Source organism: Dromiciops gliroides, chromosome 5 (genome assembly GCF_019393635.1).
Source record: "Dromiciops gliroides isolate mDroGli1 chromosome 5, mDroGli1.pri, whole genome shotgun sequence".
In the NCBI taxonomy this organism is placed as follows: domain Eukaryota; kingdom Metazoa; phylum Chordata; class Mammalia; order Microbiotheria; family Microbiotheriidae; genus Dromiciops; species Dromiciops gliroides.
In genome coordinates, this window is record NC_057865.1 from 8,861,415 (window position 1) to 8,876,498 (window position 15,084).

Sequence of the window (15,084 nt, forward strand, 5' to 3'; positions counted from 1 at the left end):
GCTGGAGGGAATTGAGAAGCCATCCAGCCAACCCCTTCAATTTACAAATGAGGAAACAGAGGCCCGGAGAGGGGAATGACCTTCTTTACAGAAGAGAACATTCAATGTTGATGACTTTCCCAAAGTCACAGGATTGGCTGCATGCAAACCACTGGATAGCCAGTTACTGGAGACATTGCAAAGGGGATGACTGTTCCCTCTATGTTCCCTCCCGACTCTGATCCAAACCCACGTCACCCCATTCTAATTGTAGGGACCCCTGCACTACCTGCCTCTTTCTCTCTTTAAACTCACTCATCCAAGTCCAGCAGGGGCCATGACCTCCTGTGCTGGTCTGTGGAGATGATCCAAATGCTTCTGGGCTCAGGGAGCCTTTGCAATAGCACTTAGCGTTATAGCCCTCCCTCTGCTGATTAGCTCCAATTTAGCCTGTGTGTAGCTTGTGTGTGGAGAGGGGCTTACAGGCTCCTCCCCCGTTATGTTGTGAGCTCCTGGAGACCAGGGACTGTCCTTTTCTACTCTTTGTATCCCAGCACTTAGCACAGTGCCTGGCACCATGTACATACTTTATAAATGCTTGTTGACTGACTTATTCTAATGAACCCTTTGTCTAAAAATCAACCTTTGGATAGAGCTTAGATGAAGAGCAGAGGATAAGAGTGAAGTGACCTGGGGGCAAGAGTCCTGGACAAGGAACCAAGAGAAACACTGAGCCTTGCACCATCATGAGCTGGGTCTGCAATTCTCACCATTCCCCTCCCTCTGTGTCACTTAGCAATCAGTAGCACAGGACACATGGGGAATTGTCCATTCAACTAGAAGGAAAGAGTTGAATTACTAACAGAATTTTCCACTAATTATTTCCATCTTTTATTGTCGTTATTGTTCAGAGGCATTGGAGGGAGCATGTGCTTAACCTATTGGCAGGAGATGGTCACTGGGGACCTTGAGTGGGAGCTCAAGCAATCAAAGGAAACATTTCAAGATGCGCCCAGAGTTCAGAAGCTTGATCTGCCTAAGAAACGATGAATCAACCTTCTTAATGGAATCAGGAACAGTTTCAGAGAACTCCTTCAGGCATAATTTATGGACTTTACTCACAACAGACGTACACTGTGACAATCCTATTAGGCCACTTTGATTAACATGAGGAAATGGAGCTGTCCAAGATAAGTGACTGGGCAAGGAGAAGAACAAGTGGTTTTCATCCCTCCCTATGTTAGGATCACATATGTGAGGCTGGAAAGACCTTCAAAGGCCACTCAGTCCCATGCCCTCATTCTAAACCTAGGGAGAGGACTAAGGCCAAGAGGGGACATGGGACTCGCCCCAGATAACGTGCATATGGCTTTTAGCATTGAACATTTCTTCTAATTCTTCTGTCCTAAAATCATCCCACCAGACTAGGACACAGATACATACCCCGTGATCTTTCGCAGCGGTGACCACTCTCAAGAGAACATCCTCCTCTACAAAAGGCCTTACAGCATCATGGATGATCACAACCGTGGGGGTGGGAAGCTTGCAATGGGGGTGGTCTCCTGCCAAGGCCTTCAGCCCATTGAAAATGGACTGGTGGCGGGTAGTGCCAGCTTCAACCAGGGTGACTCGCTGATGTTGGTACCGCTGGACTATGGCCTTCATCCTGTCCATGTTCTCACCAGTCACAGCCACTACGATGTCTTTTATCCAGCTCACCCTAAAAGAAAGAAAACAAGAAGACGCATTACAGACGAGTGGGTCTTCAGAGGCACAAGCAAAGTTATACAAGGATCACTGAGTGAAATGATTGACCATATTCATCCAAACTCTGAAGCTGTCTACATGATGTTGACTCCAATACCCTTCTGCTCCCTGACCTCCCTCTTCTGCCTGCATCTTAATCCAAATGAGAAGGCAAAGGCAAAGCGCTTTACAGACCTCAAAGCCTCATATAGAAGCTAGCTATTTTTCAGAGGCCTCTGCCACAGAGGGGGAGTCATGAAAGGGGGATACCGCACTCCATTTAATTAATTGAGGGCAAGTGAAAGGAAGGAAGGAGCTGGATGGCCAAGAGTATCAGATGAATTCTCCATGACCCAGAGAAACAAGTTGACCAGACACATAGACTGCACACACAGGCTCAGGACTTTCAAGTTGAACGGCAGTCATTAGGCTGTTACCTGTGAACTTAACTAGAAGAGTTAAGTTGTCTGTATCCTTTGACTCAGAGAGCCCGCTACTGGGAGTATAGCACAAGGACGTCAAAGACAGAAAAGTCCAACTGATGCCAAACGATTCCTAGGAGCACCTTTTGTGGTAGCAAAGAACCAGAAACAAAGGAAATGCCCATTGCTTGGGAGATGGATGAACAAATTGTAGGTGAGGAATGTGCACTGACACAAATCAAAGTAAGGAGAAGCAGGAGAACGTGCAATAACTATAATCACAGCAATAAAAGCCATTCAATAAATTGAGTTTTTCTTATGTGCTCGATAGTGAGTGAAATATTACTAACATGAAAATAAAAAGGACTTAGCCCCTACCATCACAGAGCAAGTAAAATGCAAGCCCTGCTGATTCATTTTAACAGACAAACCTGCTAAAATCTCTGCCCATCAAGGGACTGACAGGCCACAATGATGGGTCTTCAGAGGGGAATGATCTGACCCATCACAGTCAATTGTTGAATGAATAAATAATCAATGGAAGGAAGGAGGCACTTATCAAACTGGGCGGGAACAAAGAAAATTTGGTATAAACCATGAGCCCAGTCCTAGGAACACGGAGCATTTTCCCTAGAGGACAGGATATCCTTCTGCCTGGCAACCACCTCATCCAAGGCCCTGGTAAAAGTTCAGACTCTATTCCTTCCCCACCACACTTTGAAGGCAACCATAATGGCTTGCATGTCTAGCAAAGGCTAGGAAAAGGAACAGTAATGATGGGTGTTTGCCAATGGCTTTCAATTTTGCAAAAAGTCTTTCTATGGATTATTTCATTCAGGTCTGAGCATTTACAACCTCCTAGAAAAAAAGGTAATAAACCATGTACTACATACAGGGTTTTCATTCAGATGATACCTGCAGGAAGCCTGTCTCACTTTCCCTCTTCTCACTTTCAATTAACTGTGGATGGGTACTGTGAGCTTAGTAAGTCTCTGTAATCATCAGCTTTCCTATGAGTACAGTAGTAGTAGCAGTAGTAGTTGCAGCAGCAGCAGCAATAGTAATAGTGGTGGCGGCTAGTATTTCTATAGGACTTTAAGGTTTATACAGGTTAGTTTTCCCATTTTACAGATGAGGAAACTGAGGCAGGCAGTCCAATGACTTGCCCAGGATCACATAGCCAGTAACTCAGGCATGACTTGAACACAAATCTTCCTGACTCTAAACCCAGTGTTCATTCTATCCACTAAGATGACCTTCCTGTTTCATTATGTGTAAACAGTAAGTAGATTGTGCCTACCCTTTGGCCGAGCAATGCTGTTACGAAACAGTACCCTTGGGAGTCAAAGACAAGGGAGGAGAACACAACTTCCCTGGCAGATGTTCATAAAAACACTTTTTGTGAGAGTCCTAAACTGGAACCAAATTGGAAACCCCCTGAATTGTGATGGGGCTGTTCAGAAATTCAATTGTGCCCTGAGATGTGACAAATATAAGGAATTCAGAGAACCAGATGGACAAGAATAGTTAGCAGTGGAGAGAAAGACATGGGCATGATTCACATAAAGGCAGAGGAGCCAGGCTAAACTGAATGAGCCATCTTGGGGCTGGCACAGACAATGATGCCCATGTTTCTCTTCTTGGAAGGACTGGGGACTATGGGTATGGCATGTTGCATCCCCAGTCAGATGGGACACTAGTTTTGCCTAAATATTCTTCTTTGCTATGAGACTGTTCAGTGGTGAAGGGGGATAGACCCAAAAATGGCTGAGACACAAAACCAAAAGGGATAAACAAAACTTTTAAAAAGACAAAGGAGGAAACTGCCCTCAAAGCAGGTCAACCTTCCAGGTTTCTCATTTTATCCCATGGCCCACTTTGTAAAGGAGGACATGTCAGAATCAGTCACACCCTCACCCACCCACACATTAATTTGTATCAGGTGAGAACAGCTCTAGTGAATCAGGAAATCAGAGGCATTAAAATATATTTGTGGAAAGTCATTCATCAGTTTGGAAGGAGTGAAGGCCATTGAATAAAATGAGAAAGTATATTCACATATTCTAATTGGCTAAAGAGTCAGTCACATCCTGTGAGACTTGGACAAAAAGAGCCAACCAGGTCAGAACATGAGCAAATCTGGTTTAACCCTTGAGAAGAGGCTGGGGAGGGGAGAAACAGAAGAGCTTCTGATCTCTCCTTCCTGAGTCAGGTGATAGCTTTGCAAACTTGGAAAGGTCAGAAGATTTGGACTTCCCAACTGCATGGCCACAGCAGCCCTGGCCAATGGCTGTGTGTGAGTGAGTGAGTGAGTGAGAGAGAGAGAGAGAGTGAGAAAGAGAGTGAGAGAGAGAGAGAGAGAGTGAGAAAGAGAGTGAGAGAGAGAGAGAGACAGAGAGACAGAGAGACAGAGAGACAGAGAGACAGAGACAGAGACAGAGAAAACATGCATCAGGTCTGTGTAAGGATGACCCTGAGGCCCAGCACTCAGCACATCAGGCCTAACAAGAATACTGTGAATACCCTATGAAGGAGAGAAAATAAGAGCTCAGAGCTACCCCTTTGGCATCAGCTCTCTAAGCTTGAACCCACTTTGCCCTTGACTCTGCATATCCTGGAACCCCAGTTTAGAGAAATGTTTTGTACCAACTATCCTCCTATACCACCTTAATAAATACCCGTTTCTAAAAGCAAATGAAGTACAGCTGACTGATATCAATTGATAATCCAAGAGGAAGAGGTCATACCAGCAGCAGTAAGTGAGCAAGGGCATTAGAAATCTTAGAAGCCAGGCAGCTAGGTAGTGCAGCAGACAGAGGAAACAGCCCTAGAGTCAGGAGAAACTGAGTTCTAATCTGCCACCGAGACTTACTAGCTATGGGAAGGGAAGAGGGGAGAAAGATTAGAAGCCCCCGCAAATTACCCAAGAACCCTGAATAGAGAGGTGACCAGACAGCCTCTTAGGATCCAGGATGCCACTGTAAATTGAGACCAAGGAGTCACATTATGCTTTAATATGCTCTTCCTAAGGCTAATTTTATGTTGTCTGGTTTGAAGACCATGCTCCTTTAATAAAGATGGAAATAACAGGAATTAAATAATGCCACTTTTTCTCATCACCTCATGGCAGCAGTGGATAGAACACTGAACATGGAGTCAGGAAGATCTGAGTTCAAATCTTGCCTTAGACCCTCTTCTAATGATATGACCCTGAGCAAATTATTTCAAATTTCTCACCTCCAGTTTTCTCACAAGGATAATTGCACTTCCCTCTCTGGGCTGTTGTGAGGATCAAATAAAATGAGCCATGTAATGTGCTTTGGAAACCTTAAATCACTCTGTAAATGTAGCTTTTAATTATGAAGATGGTGATTACCCATTTACAAAATCATCTACCCTGCATTCTGAGTTTTAAATTCATGATAATAATAACTATGTATGTCCATGCGTATGAGAGAGAGAGCAAGCGCAGGCCTATATGCTAGCCATAGTGCTAAATGCTTTACAAATCTCTTATTTGAGCCTCACAACAACCCTGGGAGGTAGGTGCTGTACAGATGAACAAGGCTAAGGTACGCAAATTCTGCTACCAGCATTGTCTTCTTTCCAAATCAAACTTTCCAGGTCTCTCCGATTTCTCCAAAGCAAGGCGGCCAAAGATCATACTCCGGGATCCCGACCCTGCACCCAGCAGCTCTGGGTTCTAGGGCCGGGAGGGTGGAGGAGCTGACTTGGGCTGGAGGGTTGGATTAATTACGTCTTTATGTCGTGCTGCTGTTGTAAATTAAGAAAAACTCGGGCGGGGGGAGGGGGAAGGAGGCACTGGGCCTTGTCTTTCCAGGAAGCAGGCTCTGATTGAGAAGACGGGATGCTTTCGGAAGCGGCTGCCGACTTCGGGACCCCAGGGCTGGCCTTTCTGGGACATCAGGATCAGAGACACTGAAAGCTAAAATCCAAAGCTCAAAAACTACCATTTAGGTGGGGCCTGGGACACGTTATCTCGGAGGCCGTTGGTACAGAGCCCAGGCTGAGATCAGAGATCTGGGGATAGCCTCCAGGTGTGTCCTGATGGAGGACAGGTGTCTTGTCTCTGAGAGCGGTCATGCGCACGGTCAACCCAGGTCCTCCTCCTCTTTGCCCTGGGAACGCCTCCCCAGAGGAACCCCCCGCCCTCCCCGCCACGCTCCGCAGGAGACAACTGGTGCGGGGCGGAGTGGGGGGGAGGAGAGCCATCGGGCAGGGGTGGGGGCAGAGGAGGGAGTGGGGGATTCGAGACGTGACTGGCGGGAGGAAAGAGCATGGAGGGGAGGGCGGGGCCCCGCCTGCTCGGGGCCCCGCCCTCACGCACGCGCGCAGGCAGGCCGGCCGACACTCACGCCCCCGCCCCCGGGCGACCCCCCCGCCGGCGCCCCCGCTTTTCGCGCCGTCCTTACCTCTGCAGAGCCTGCACCGTGTAGCTGATGAGCGGCCTCCCGAGCACGGGGCAGAACTGCTTGGGAGTGGGCCCGCCCAGCCGCTCCCCGCAGCCCCCCGCCGGCAGCACGGCCGCCACGGCCACGGGGGCCCCCGGGAGGCCGGAGCCCGAGCCCGGCTCCCCGCCGCCGCCCACGCCGGGCTCCGCAGGCTCCACGGGCCCTGGCTCCCCTCCCTCCCGCGTGGGCCCCCGCTCCATGGCGCGTCGATCGTGTGGGGGAAGGGAGAGGCTCAGCCGAAGCGCCCGCCCGCGCCCCGGCCGCCCGAGCCGGCTGCCGTGACCCACGGAGACGCCCAGCAGCTCCTCGCGCCCGCCGGCCTGCGCCTGCAGCCGCGGCCTGTCAATCATGCTTGACGTGGGCGGGGAGGGCCGGGGGCTGCAGCTGCACCCCCACCACACCCCCTCCGGCTAAGGTCCAGGAAGGAGCCTCTCTTACCGCCCCCCCCCCATCGGGTGTTTGAGGGCCGGTGACTCAGGCCTCGGAATACCGGGAAAGCCTCAGTTTCTCCCCTCGAGCAGCTTACAGAACCATCAGGGAGTGGGCAGCCCCAGCCTGCTTTGCTCCGGACCCCTCCCCGCATACACATTCACCCCCAGCTAAAAGGAAAACGGCCCCCTCCCCCAGCTCCATTGGGACTCTCTCTCCCCGGAAGATACTTTGTATCTAGTTTGTCTTTCACTCTCTCTGTAGACTTGGGATCGGGTTACTGGGCTTCTCGTCCAAAAGGATCATTTGACAATTGAGAAAACTGAGGCCCGGGAATACTGACACACGGTTTAACTCGTGTAAAAAGTAAAGTCTGTCCTTCTCTTGTGCCAGGCTGAACAAGTGTTGCAATGGGACCTCCCAACAACCCTGTGATGCTGGATGCTGATAATGATAATAATAGCTTTTACATAACGCTTTAAGGTTTGCAAAGCTCTTTATAATTATCTCATTTGATCCTCACAAGGACTCCAGGAGAAAGGTGCTATTATTCCCATTTTACAGATCAGCAAACAGAGGTTAAGTGATGTCACACAGCTAGTAAGTATCTAAAACTGGATTTGAACTCAGGTCTTCCTGACTCCAGGTCCAGTTCTCTATGGTAAGATTTCCTGAAGCTGCCCACTTCAGTAGAGTTGAACCATGGATTCATTTCATTCAAGACTTAATATTTACTTCTATATATACACTTGTGGGCTCCCCCCTCCCCTAGAACTTAATCTCCTTGAGGGGGAGACTGTCTCACTTGTCACTCTTGTAAATGCTTGGTGAGTGATTGGAAGAAGTGCCCAGACAGGGAACAGGATCATGGGGTAAGAACTAGAGACTTTGGAAGTCATCTGGAGCACCCTATTCCCTTTATTGATCGGAAATGAAGGCATGGCTGAATTAATGAGCAAGCATTTGCTAAGGGCCCAGCATGTCCCTGACCCTGAGCTAAACAGTCCTAGAGGTACAAAGACAAAGAGATAGTCCCTAACCTTGAGGAGCTTACATTCTGATAACATTTGACCACACACAGGGCAAGGGTCTAAAAAGGCATCAGATGGTGAGTGGGCTATTGGAGTAGCCAGATCACACAGGTATTTAGCAGCTAGGGTTTTAATCTTCCCCTGCCCTACACCACACAAATTCCTTACTTGCCCCAGGATTCAGAACACCAGTATATTGGGTTGGAAAGAAGTTTTACTGTAAAACTATGTGGGGGTCCTGGGTCAATTTTTAAAGTTCTTTGTATTAAAGATGAAATTACCAAAGCTTTCCAGGTTCATAAGTAGAGCTAATGAAATCAACCTTCTGAGTTTTAAAGTTAACTCTTCTATCAGCTCCTCATTTATCTTCAGTCTCTCCTGTTTCCTACAAACACCTCCATGTCTTGCCCATTCTAAGAAAACAAACAAAAACCTCACTTGATCCATCCATTCCTGCTGTCTTCCTATAGTTCTCCCTTTTGTGGCTAAATTGCTCTGAAAGGCCATCCACACTTGGTGCCTCCTTTAGTTCCCTGTCTTGTAACTCTGCAATTCAGTTTCTGACTCTATTACTCAACAAAAACTTGTCTCCTAAATTATCCGTTCTCTTAGTCCACTAATCTAATGGACTTTCCTTGATCCTCACCCTTCCTGACCTCCCTGCAGCCTTTGACCCTGAACTTCTTAGTATTCTCTTCTCATGATGTTGCTGACTGCTATTTCTTAGACTCTTGCTGGATCTTCATCCCAAATGAGCCCCGAGATTGTCCCTGTCCTCAAAGGCTATGTCTTGGTCCTTCTCCCTCTATAACTTTACTTTTGAGATCTCCTCAGTTTCTATGGATTGAATTATCATCTCTCAGGAAATGATTTCCAGATCTATTTATGCAATCTTAATCTCTGTCTTGACCTCCGCTCTTACATCTCCATCTGCCTTATTGGCCATGTCAGACTGCATTAGCTTACACTCAGCATGTCCAAAACTGAATTATCTTCTCTCCTCACACCCTCCAATCCTCCTAATTTCCCTATTCAGCCTCCCACCATCCCCTCTGTCATTCAGCTCAACAACTGAGGGATCATCCTTGGTTCCTCACTTTCTTATTCTCCCATATTTGATCAATTGCCAAGTCCTATGGATTTTACATTAATAACATTTCTCATACGTGTCTCTTCCTATCATCTCACACTGCTAGCACCCTGGCCCAGGCTCTCATCGCCTCCTGCCTGGACTACTACGAAAGCATGCTCCTTGGTCTCTCTGCCTCAAGTCTGTCCCCAGTCCAGCCCATCCCATTCTCAGCTATCAAATTCATCTTCCAAAAGTGAAAATCTGACCATGTCACCCCCTTAGTCAATAAGCTCCACTGGGTCCCTAGCACCTCTAGGAGTGACTTCATAACCTGCCCCCTCCTACCTGTTCAGCCTTCTATTATATTCTCTATGTCATACTCAGAAACCCAGTGCTACTGGCCTTGCTGTTCTTCCCATAACACTCTCCATCTCCCCAATGTGTGTCCCCCAAGCCCAGAGCTCTCCCTCTCTTCATCTACGTCCTGCTTTCCCTGGCTTGCTTCACTTCTCTGCTAACATCCCATCTCCTACAAGAAGCCTTTCCCAGTCCTTCTCAATATTAGTGCCTTTGCTCCAAGACAATCCATATTTTGGGTGTGTGTGTGTGCGTGTGTATCATATGTTTGCATGTTATCTCCCCCATTAGACTGTAAGCTCCTCTTGAGCAGGGACATTTTTGCATTTCTGTTTATCCGTAGCACATAGCACAAAGTGTCTAGAACACAGTAGGTGCTTAATAAATGCTTACTGTCTTGAAGTTAGTGGATGATCTTCATTTGTCACTATGACCACAAGATTCACTAACTTTGATGTCATGTGATGCTAAGAAACTAAAAAAAGAAAATGACTGCATTTATTGTTTCTGAATTGCATATGTTATGTGGTTGGTTATAGAAGTCCACCTTCCAACATGCTATTCATAATTTAGATAATTAAAGTCTGTAAAATATTAGGGATAGAAAGTATTTCCTAGCATTAGTTGCAACTGTCTTTCCCCACTTTAGACTGCTGAAAGCCATTGCCCTTCTAATCCCTGTCCAGACACATTAGCTTTCCTGAGCCCCATTGTGATGTTTAAAATCTAATGGGGGGGGGGGGGTGGGCAGCTAGGTGGTGCAGTGGATAAAGCACCAGCCCTGGATTCAGGAAGACCTGAGTTCAAATCTAACACTTACTAGCTGCGTGACCCTGGGGAAGTCACTTAACCCTCATTGCCCCCCACAAAAAAAATCTAATGTGGGTCCCTCCCTTCCTTTTGGGGGGGGGAGAAACTGGCTAAGATTTACTGATAAATTCAGCAAAAGTTTAGGCTTTTAAGGATTTATTAAAGAGTAAAGACAACACATGGGATCATGTAATGCCAGAAAAGTCTATCTACTTTCTATCTACTTTCTTCTCTTTTTCTCTGTCTGCCTTTTCTCTGTCTTCCACCAAGCCAAAGTATGGAACAAAAAGAGGGACCCTCCTTTTCTCCCTCCACTGGATCCTGAACAAAAAGAGCAAGATCCAGCAAGCCAGCCTCAGCTTCCTACTTCCTGTCTCCCTCCCCAAAAGGGGAGGTCCTTCAAGCTAATTAGTTGAGAGTGGTTTCCTGTTGATGGCATAGTCTACAGCCTCTGAGAACAACACCCCACTCAGGGCCAGCCAGGTGTGGTCTCAATTTACTCATTCTTAAGTAGGTTCTCAGTAAGTTTCTCAGTCTCACCCAATTCAATCAATTCCAAATCAATCTTCAGGTGGGGCCCCTGGCCATCTGCCAAATCCCATTATTTTGTCACACCAGCAAGCCCCCAGATCTAGGGGATGAGGGATTCATAAATATGTTCTCCATTCCTGTTCCCTTTGGACTTCAAAATCACTTTAAACATAAACATAATTTTTGTCCGACCTAAACGTTGGGCTAAAGCTGTACTCTGTAGTCTTACTGTCTTAAATTCAGGTGAAAATGAAATGATTGTCTTTTTCTATACAATAACATTAGTAATTTTTGTCATTATCCCTGAGAAATGTTTGATCAGAATCCTCTTTTTTCTGACCCTCAAGTGCACCAGCTCCTTTGGTTCATTTCCAGTGAGGTTTCTGAAGTCAGAAGTCAGATATATGTATGTAAAAAACAGCATCATAAAAATATTCATATATTTTTAAATTTGAGGGTTGTTAAAATACCCTTAGAAGACACCAGAATTTGAAGAACTCAAGTCAGAGATGATCCAAAGGGAAAGAGGGAGGAACACACAGTAGGAGTGTGTCGGCAACTGTATAGCAAACACATCACAAATGAGGAATTCCACAGAAGTGAAATAGAAGTCATCTAAAGAAAATGAGAAGCCCATTTCCTGGAGAGAAGGAAGGATAATGGTGAGCCCTTGAGCTCACCACTGATAGCCACTCAATGTCAAGAGGATAGGAAGGCCCCAGCATTCTGAGGGGAGCCACTGTGACAAATTTATGGGAGGACATGGATTATACTGTCATAAAATGATGAGAGATGGCTTTGTTAAAGGGAATGGATCTGGGGGCAGCTAGATGTTTCAGTGAATAAAGCACCAGCCCTGGATTCAGAGTTCAAATCCAGCCTTAGACACTTGACACTTACTAGCTGTGTGACCTTGGGCAAGTCGATTAAACCTCATTACCCTGTGCAAAAAAAAGGGAATGGATTCAAGGAGGTAGCAGTATGAATGTACATATAGATATATAGAAATCATGGTGGCAACACTCAACCTTGATTCTGCTGTGCACCAGAAGCCTACAGGCTCCTGCATCCTGGCCAACTGAGTGGTAGGCAGCCTCTGAGTAGATGCGTGGATAGACCCCCTGCCTCCAGTCACCTACATCCCAAGCTGCTCTGGGTCATGGACCCACCGAGTAGCAAGGCATTTGAACAGCTGAGTTCTTAGAGTTTTCTTCCAAGGAGGCCATGACATGCAATTCCACATGGGCACATTTCACCTATTTTGTTGGCACAGTTCATTCCATGCTGATGGAGTATATTCTGTTAATGCCAATGATTGAGTTTAGTTAACTCCAGTACCTATCAAGCTGAGTATTTTAATATTATAAGTTTGAAAGCTGCTCCCTGTCTCTGTCTCTGTCTCTCTGTCTGTGTCTGTGTGTGTGTATGTGTGTACATACCCAATATATATATATATATATAGGGAAGATGGAAGTAGCCTCAAAGGGTGGGATGGGGAGAAGGGGAGGGAATTAGGAAAGATCTCCTGCTGACAGTTGGCTTTGAAATGTCTTGAGAGCAGCTGGAGAAGCCAAGAGTTAGAGGGGAGGAGAGAGAGCAGTCTAGGCATAGGAGACAGTCAGGGCATGGGCAGAGTCATGAACAGCAAATGAATAAATGTGCTGGAATCAGAGTGTTTGACAGAGAATAGAGTTAGAAGACTGGCAAGTAGGAAGGGGTCAGATGGTAAAGGAATGTGGAAGCCAAACCGGATTCCCAGTAGGATTTCTATTTGATTCAAGAAGTAATAAGGAACTACTGGAGTTTGGTGAGAAAGGAGGTCACCCAGACAGACGGTGACTTCAGGTGAATCGGGGTGGCAGCTGAGGGGATTATGGACTGAAGTGGGGAGAGACTTGAGTCAGGGAGACCCTCCCACAGGGACTGACATTGTCCAGGAGAGAGGCAATGAAGGCCTGCACCGGGGGGAAGCAGTGTTGGACGAGAGAAGGAGACATAGGAGAAATGCTTTCAAGGCAGTCTGGACAGGCCTTGGCAGCAGATTAGATATGGGCAAGGGGGTGGGCAGGGAGAGCAGTGGGAGAGAATGAGAACCCAGGCTGTGCACATGAGGGACCAGGAATCTGACAGTGACCTTGACATTAATAGGGATGTTTAGGAAAGACAAGAATGGGAGGGGAGAAGAGAATAAGTGGTTTTGTTTTAGACATGTTGAGTTTGAGATGCCTACAAAGCATCCAAATGGAGAGGCCCAAAAGGCAGTTGGTGATGTAAGATGCTAGCTGGGGAGAAATACCGATTCTGAACACAAAGAGCTGAGAATCGTCTGCATGGACACAGTGGTTGAAGCCAAAGCAGCTGATGAGACCAAGCAAAAGAGGATAAAGGGAGAAAATGGGACCCACCCAATTAGTGGGTGGATGAAGACCTGGATGCCTAGATGAAGAGTGTTAAGGGCTGTTAAGGGAATCCCCATAACTTGTCTTTTTTGAGTTGCCATCTTTTTTTTTTTTTTCAGAAACACTGGACTCTGAACATGCAGGAGGCCCTGAATGTGTCAAGGATGAAGCTCCCCCTGAGCTGACATAACTTGTCATCGTACCTCAAGCTTGACTCCCTTTGTGTCCTTGGGAGGCAGGACAGGCAGCCGATGACTGTGCCAGGCTGGGATACTGCTTGTGCAGCTGGGGTCTTCTGCAGATAATAGGACCCTCCTAATGCATAGCTTTGTGGTAGCCCTGCTCCTCCCCATAGAGAGTGGTTTTGGTGTCTTACACCTCTGATCCACTATTCCCTCTCCCACATTGAGCCCCTTCCTGGTATCCCCTCCTCCCTTTGTCCTCTTATTATGAAAAGTGTAGCCCATTGGGCCCCATGAATACTCATTTCTCTTATAATAAACCTGGTTTTCTCATGTGATGATTACAAATATAAGAAATAGTTTCTGGATAAGAAACATTTTACTGCTATGACCAGCAGGTTATTAGTAAAATGAGGTATTTGGCTGTCTCTATCAGACCAAAGACCCCATGGTGGTAGGACACAGAACTTATATACCCTTCAAACAGTAGGTAGTCAATGGGACCAAGAATTGACCCCTGAACAGAGAGATTAACTCCAGCCTTAGACTATCAATTCAAAGAATGTCCTCTTTTGCAATGGGGGCCCCTGAGTGACCCCCACCCTGGATAGAGAAGGCTTCAGCTATCTAGATAAACATATCTTACTCCACCCAAGATTCCTTCTGAGCTTTGTTTGGACTTGACCCAGAGGGAGGGAGATGATGAAATCTCTCAAGGAGATCTTGCCTTTGAGTGGAGGCGAGAAAGGGGGAAAAAAGAAAGGGAGATATCTGGGTGGCTCAAGATATTGGTTATTAATAATTATTTCTCATATATATGTCTCATAAAATTGTGATTTCCTGTTGACATTGGCCTTCCAAAGAAAATAAGAAGGAACAAACAGGTAGAACCAAGAGAGAACAGTGCTTTTGAAACCTAATGAGGAAGGAATATCCAGGAGGAGTGGTCAAGAAGGATGAAGACTGAGAAAGGACAGTGAGATTTGGCAATAAGAAGATCATTGATTAGATAGGTAGTCAAAGGATAGGAATAAACAATTCTCAATAGAAGAATTATAAGCTACTAACAATCATATGGAAGAATGCTCTAAAAATATGTAATAACAAGAGAAAGACAAATCAAACAACCCTGAGGTTTCACATCACACTGACAAAGATAATCAAAAATGGGAATAGTCAGTGTTGGAGGGATTGTGTAAAGATAAGCTGTAGTGGAGTTGTGAATTAATATAACCATTCTTCAAAACAATTTGGAATTCTAAAAATGCCTAAAATGTTGGTACCCTTTGACCTAGAGATTTTGCTGCTTCCTAATATGCCCCTTTTTTTAGGGTGGCAAAGAATTGGAACCCTAGGTTCTCACCAGTAGAAAACAGCTAAAGTGAATGTAAAAGAATATATGATTGTATCATAAGAAATGATGAATATGATGAATGCAGAGAAGTGTAGAAAGATTTACATGAACTGATAGAGGGAAGCAGAGCCAAGAAAACATTCTTCATGTCTACAACAATGTAAATGGGAAGAAGGATCCCCATAAAACAAAAACAAAACGAATGTTACAAAATTACAAAGAATAAGCTTGGTCTTCAAAGAAGAGACATGAAAAGATACTTCCCAAACCCCCACCTCCAATCCTCATGCCTTTACAGAA

General features: G+C 46.1%; 1 protein-coding gene across 4 annotated transcripts in view; it reads right to left on the reverse strand.

Moving 5' to 3' along the window:
- Positions 1–7,187, reverse strand: part of CRPPA (CDP-L-ribitol pyrophosphorylase A) — a 247,301-nt gene extending 240,114 nt beyond the window's left edge. For 2 of the 4 annotated variants that reach the window (XM_043966931.1, XM_043966930.1), the window contains exons 1-2: positions 6,581–7,187; positions 1,423–1,699 (exon numbers count right to left, since the gene is read on the reverse strand). In XM_043966931.1, coding sequence (XP_043822866.1) covers positions 1,423–1,699; positions 6,581–6,969 — 666 coding nt within the window. In that variant the 5' untranslated portion in view covers positions 6,970–7,187. The remainder of the gene's footprint in view (positions 1–1,422; positions 1,700–6,580) is intronic. The other 2 variants (XM_043966932.1, XM_043966933.1) reach the window with 2 other exon arrangements.
- Between the last annotated feature and the right edge of the window lie 7,897 nt (positions 7,188–15,084).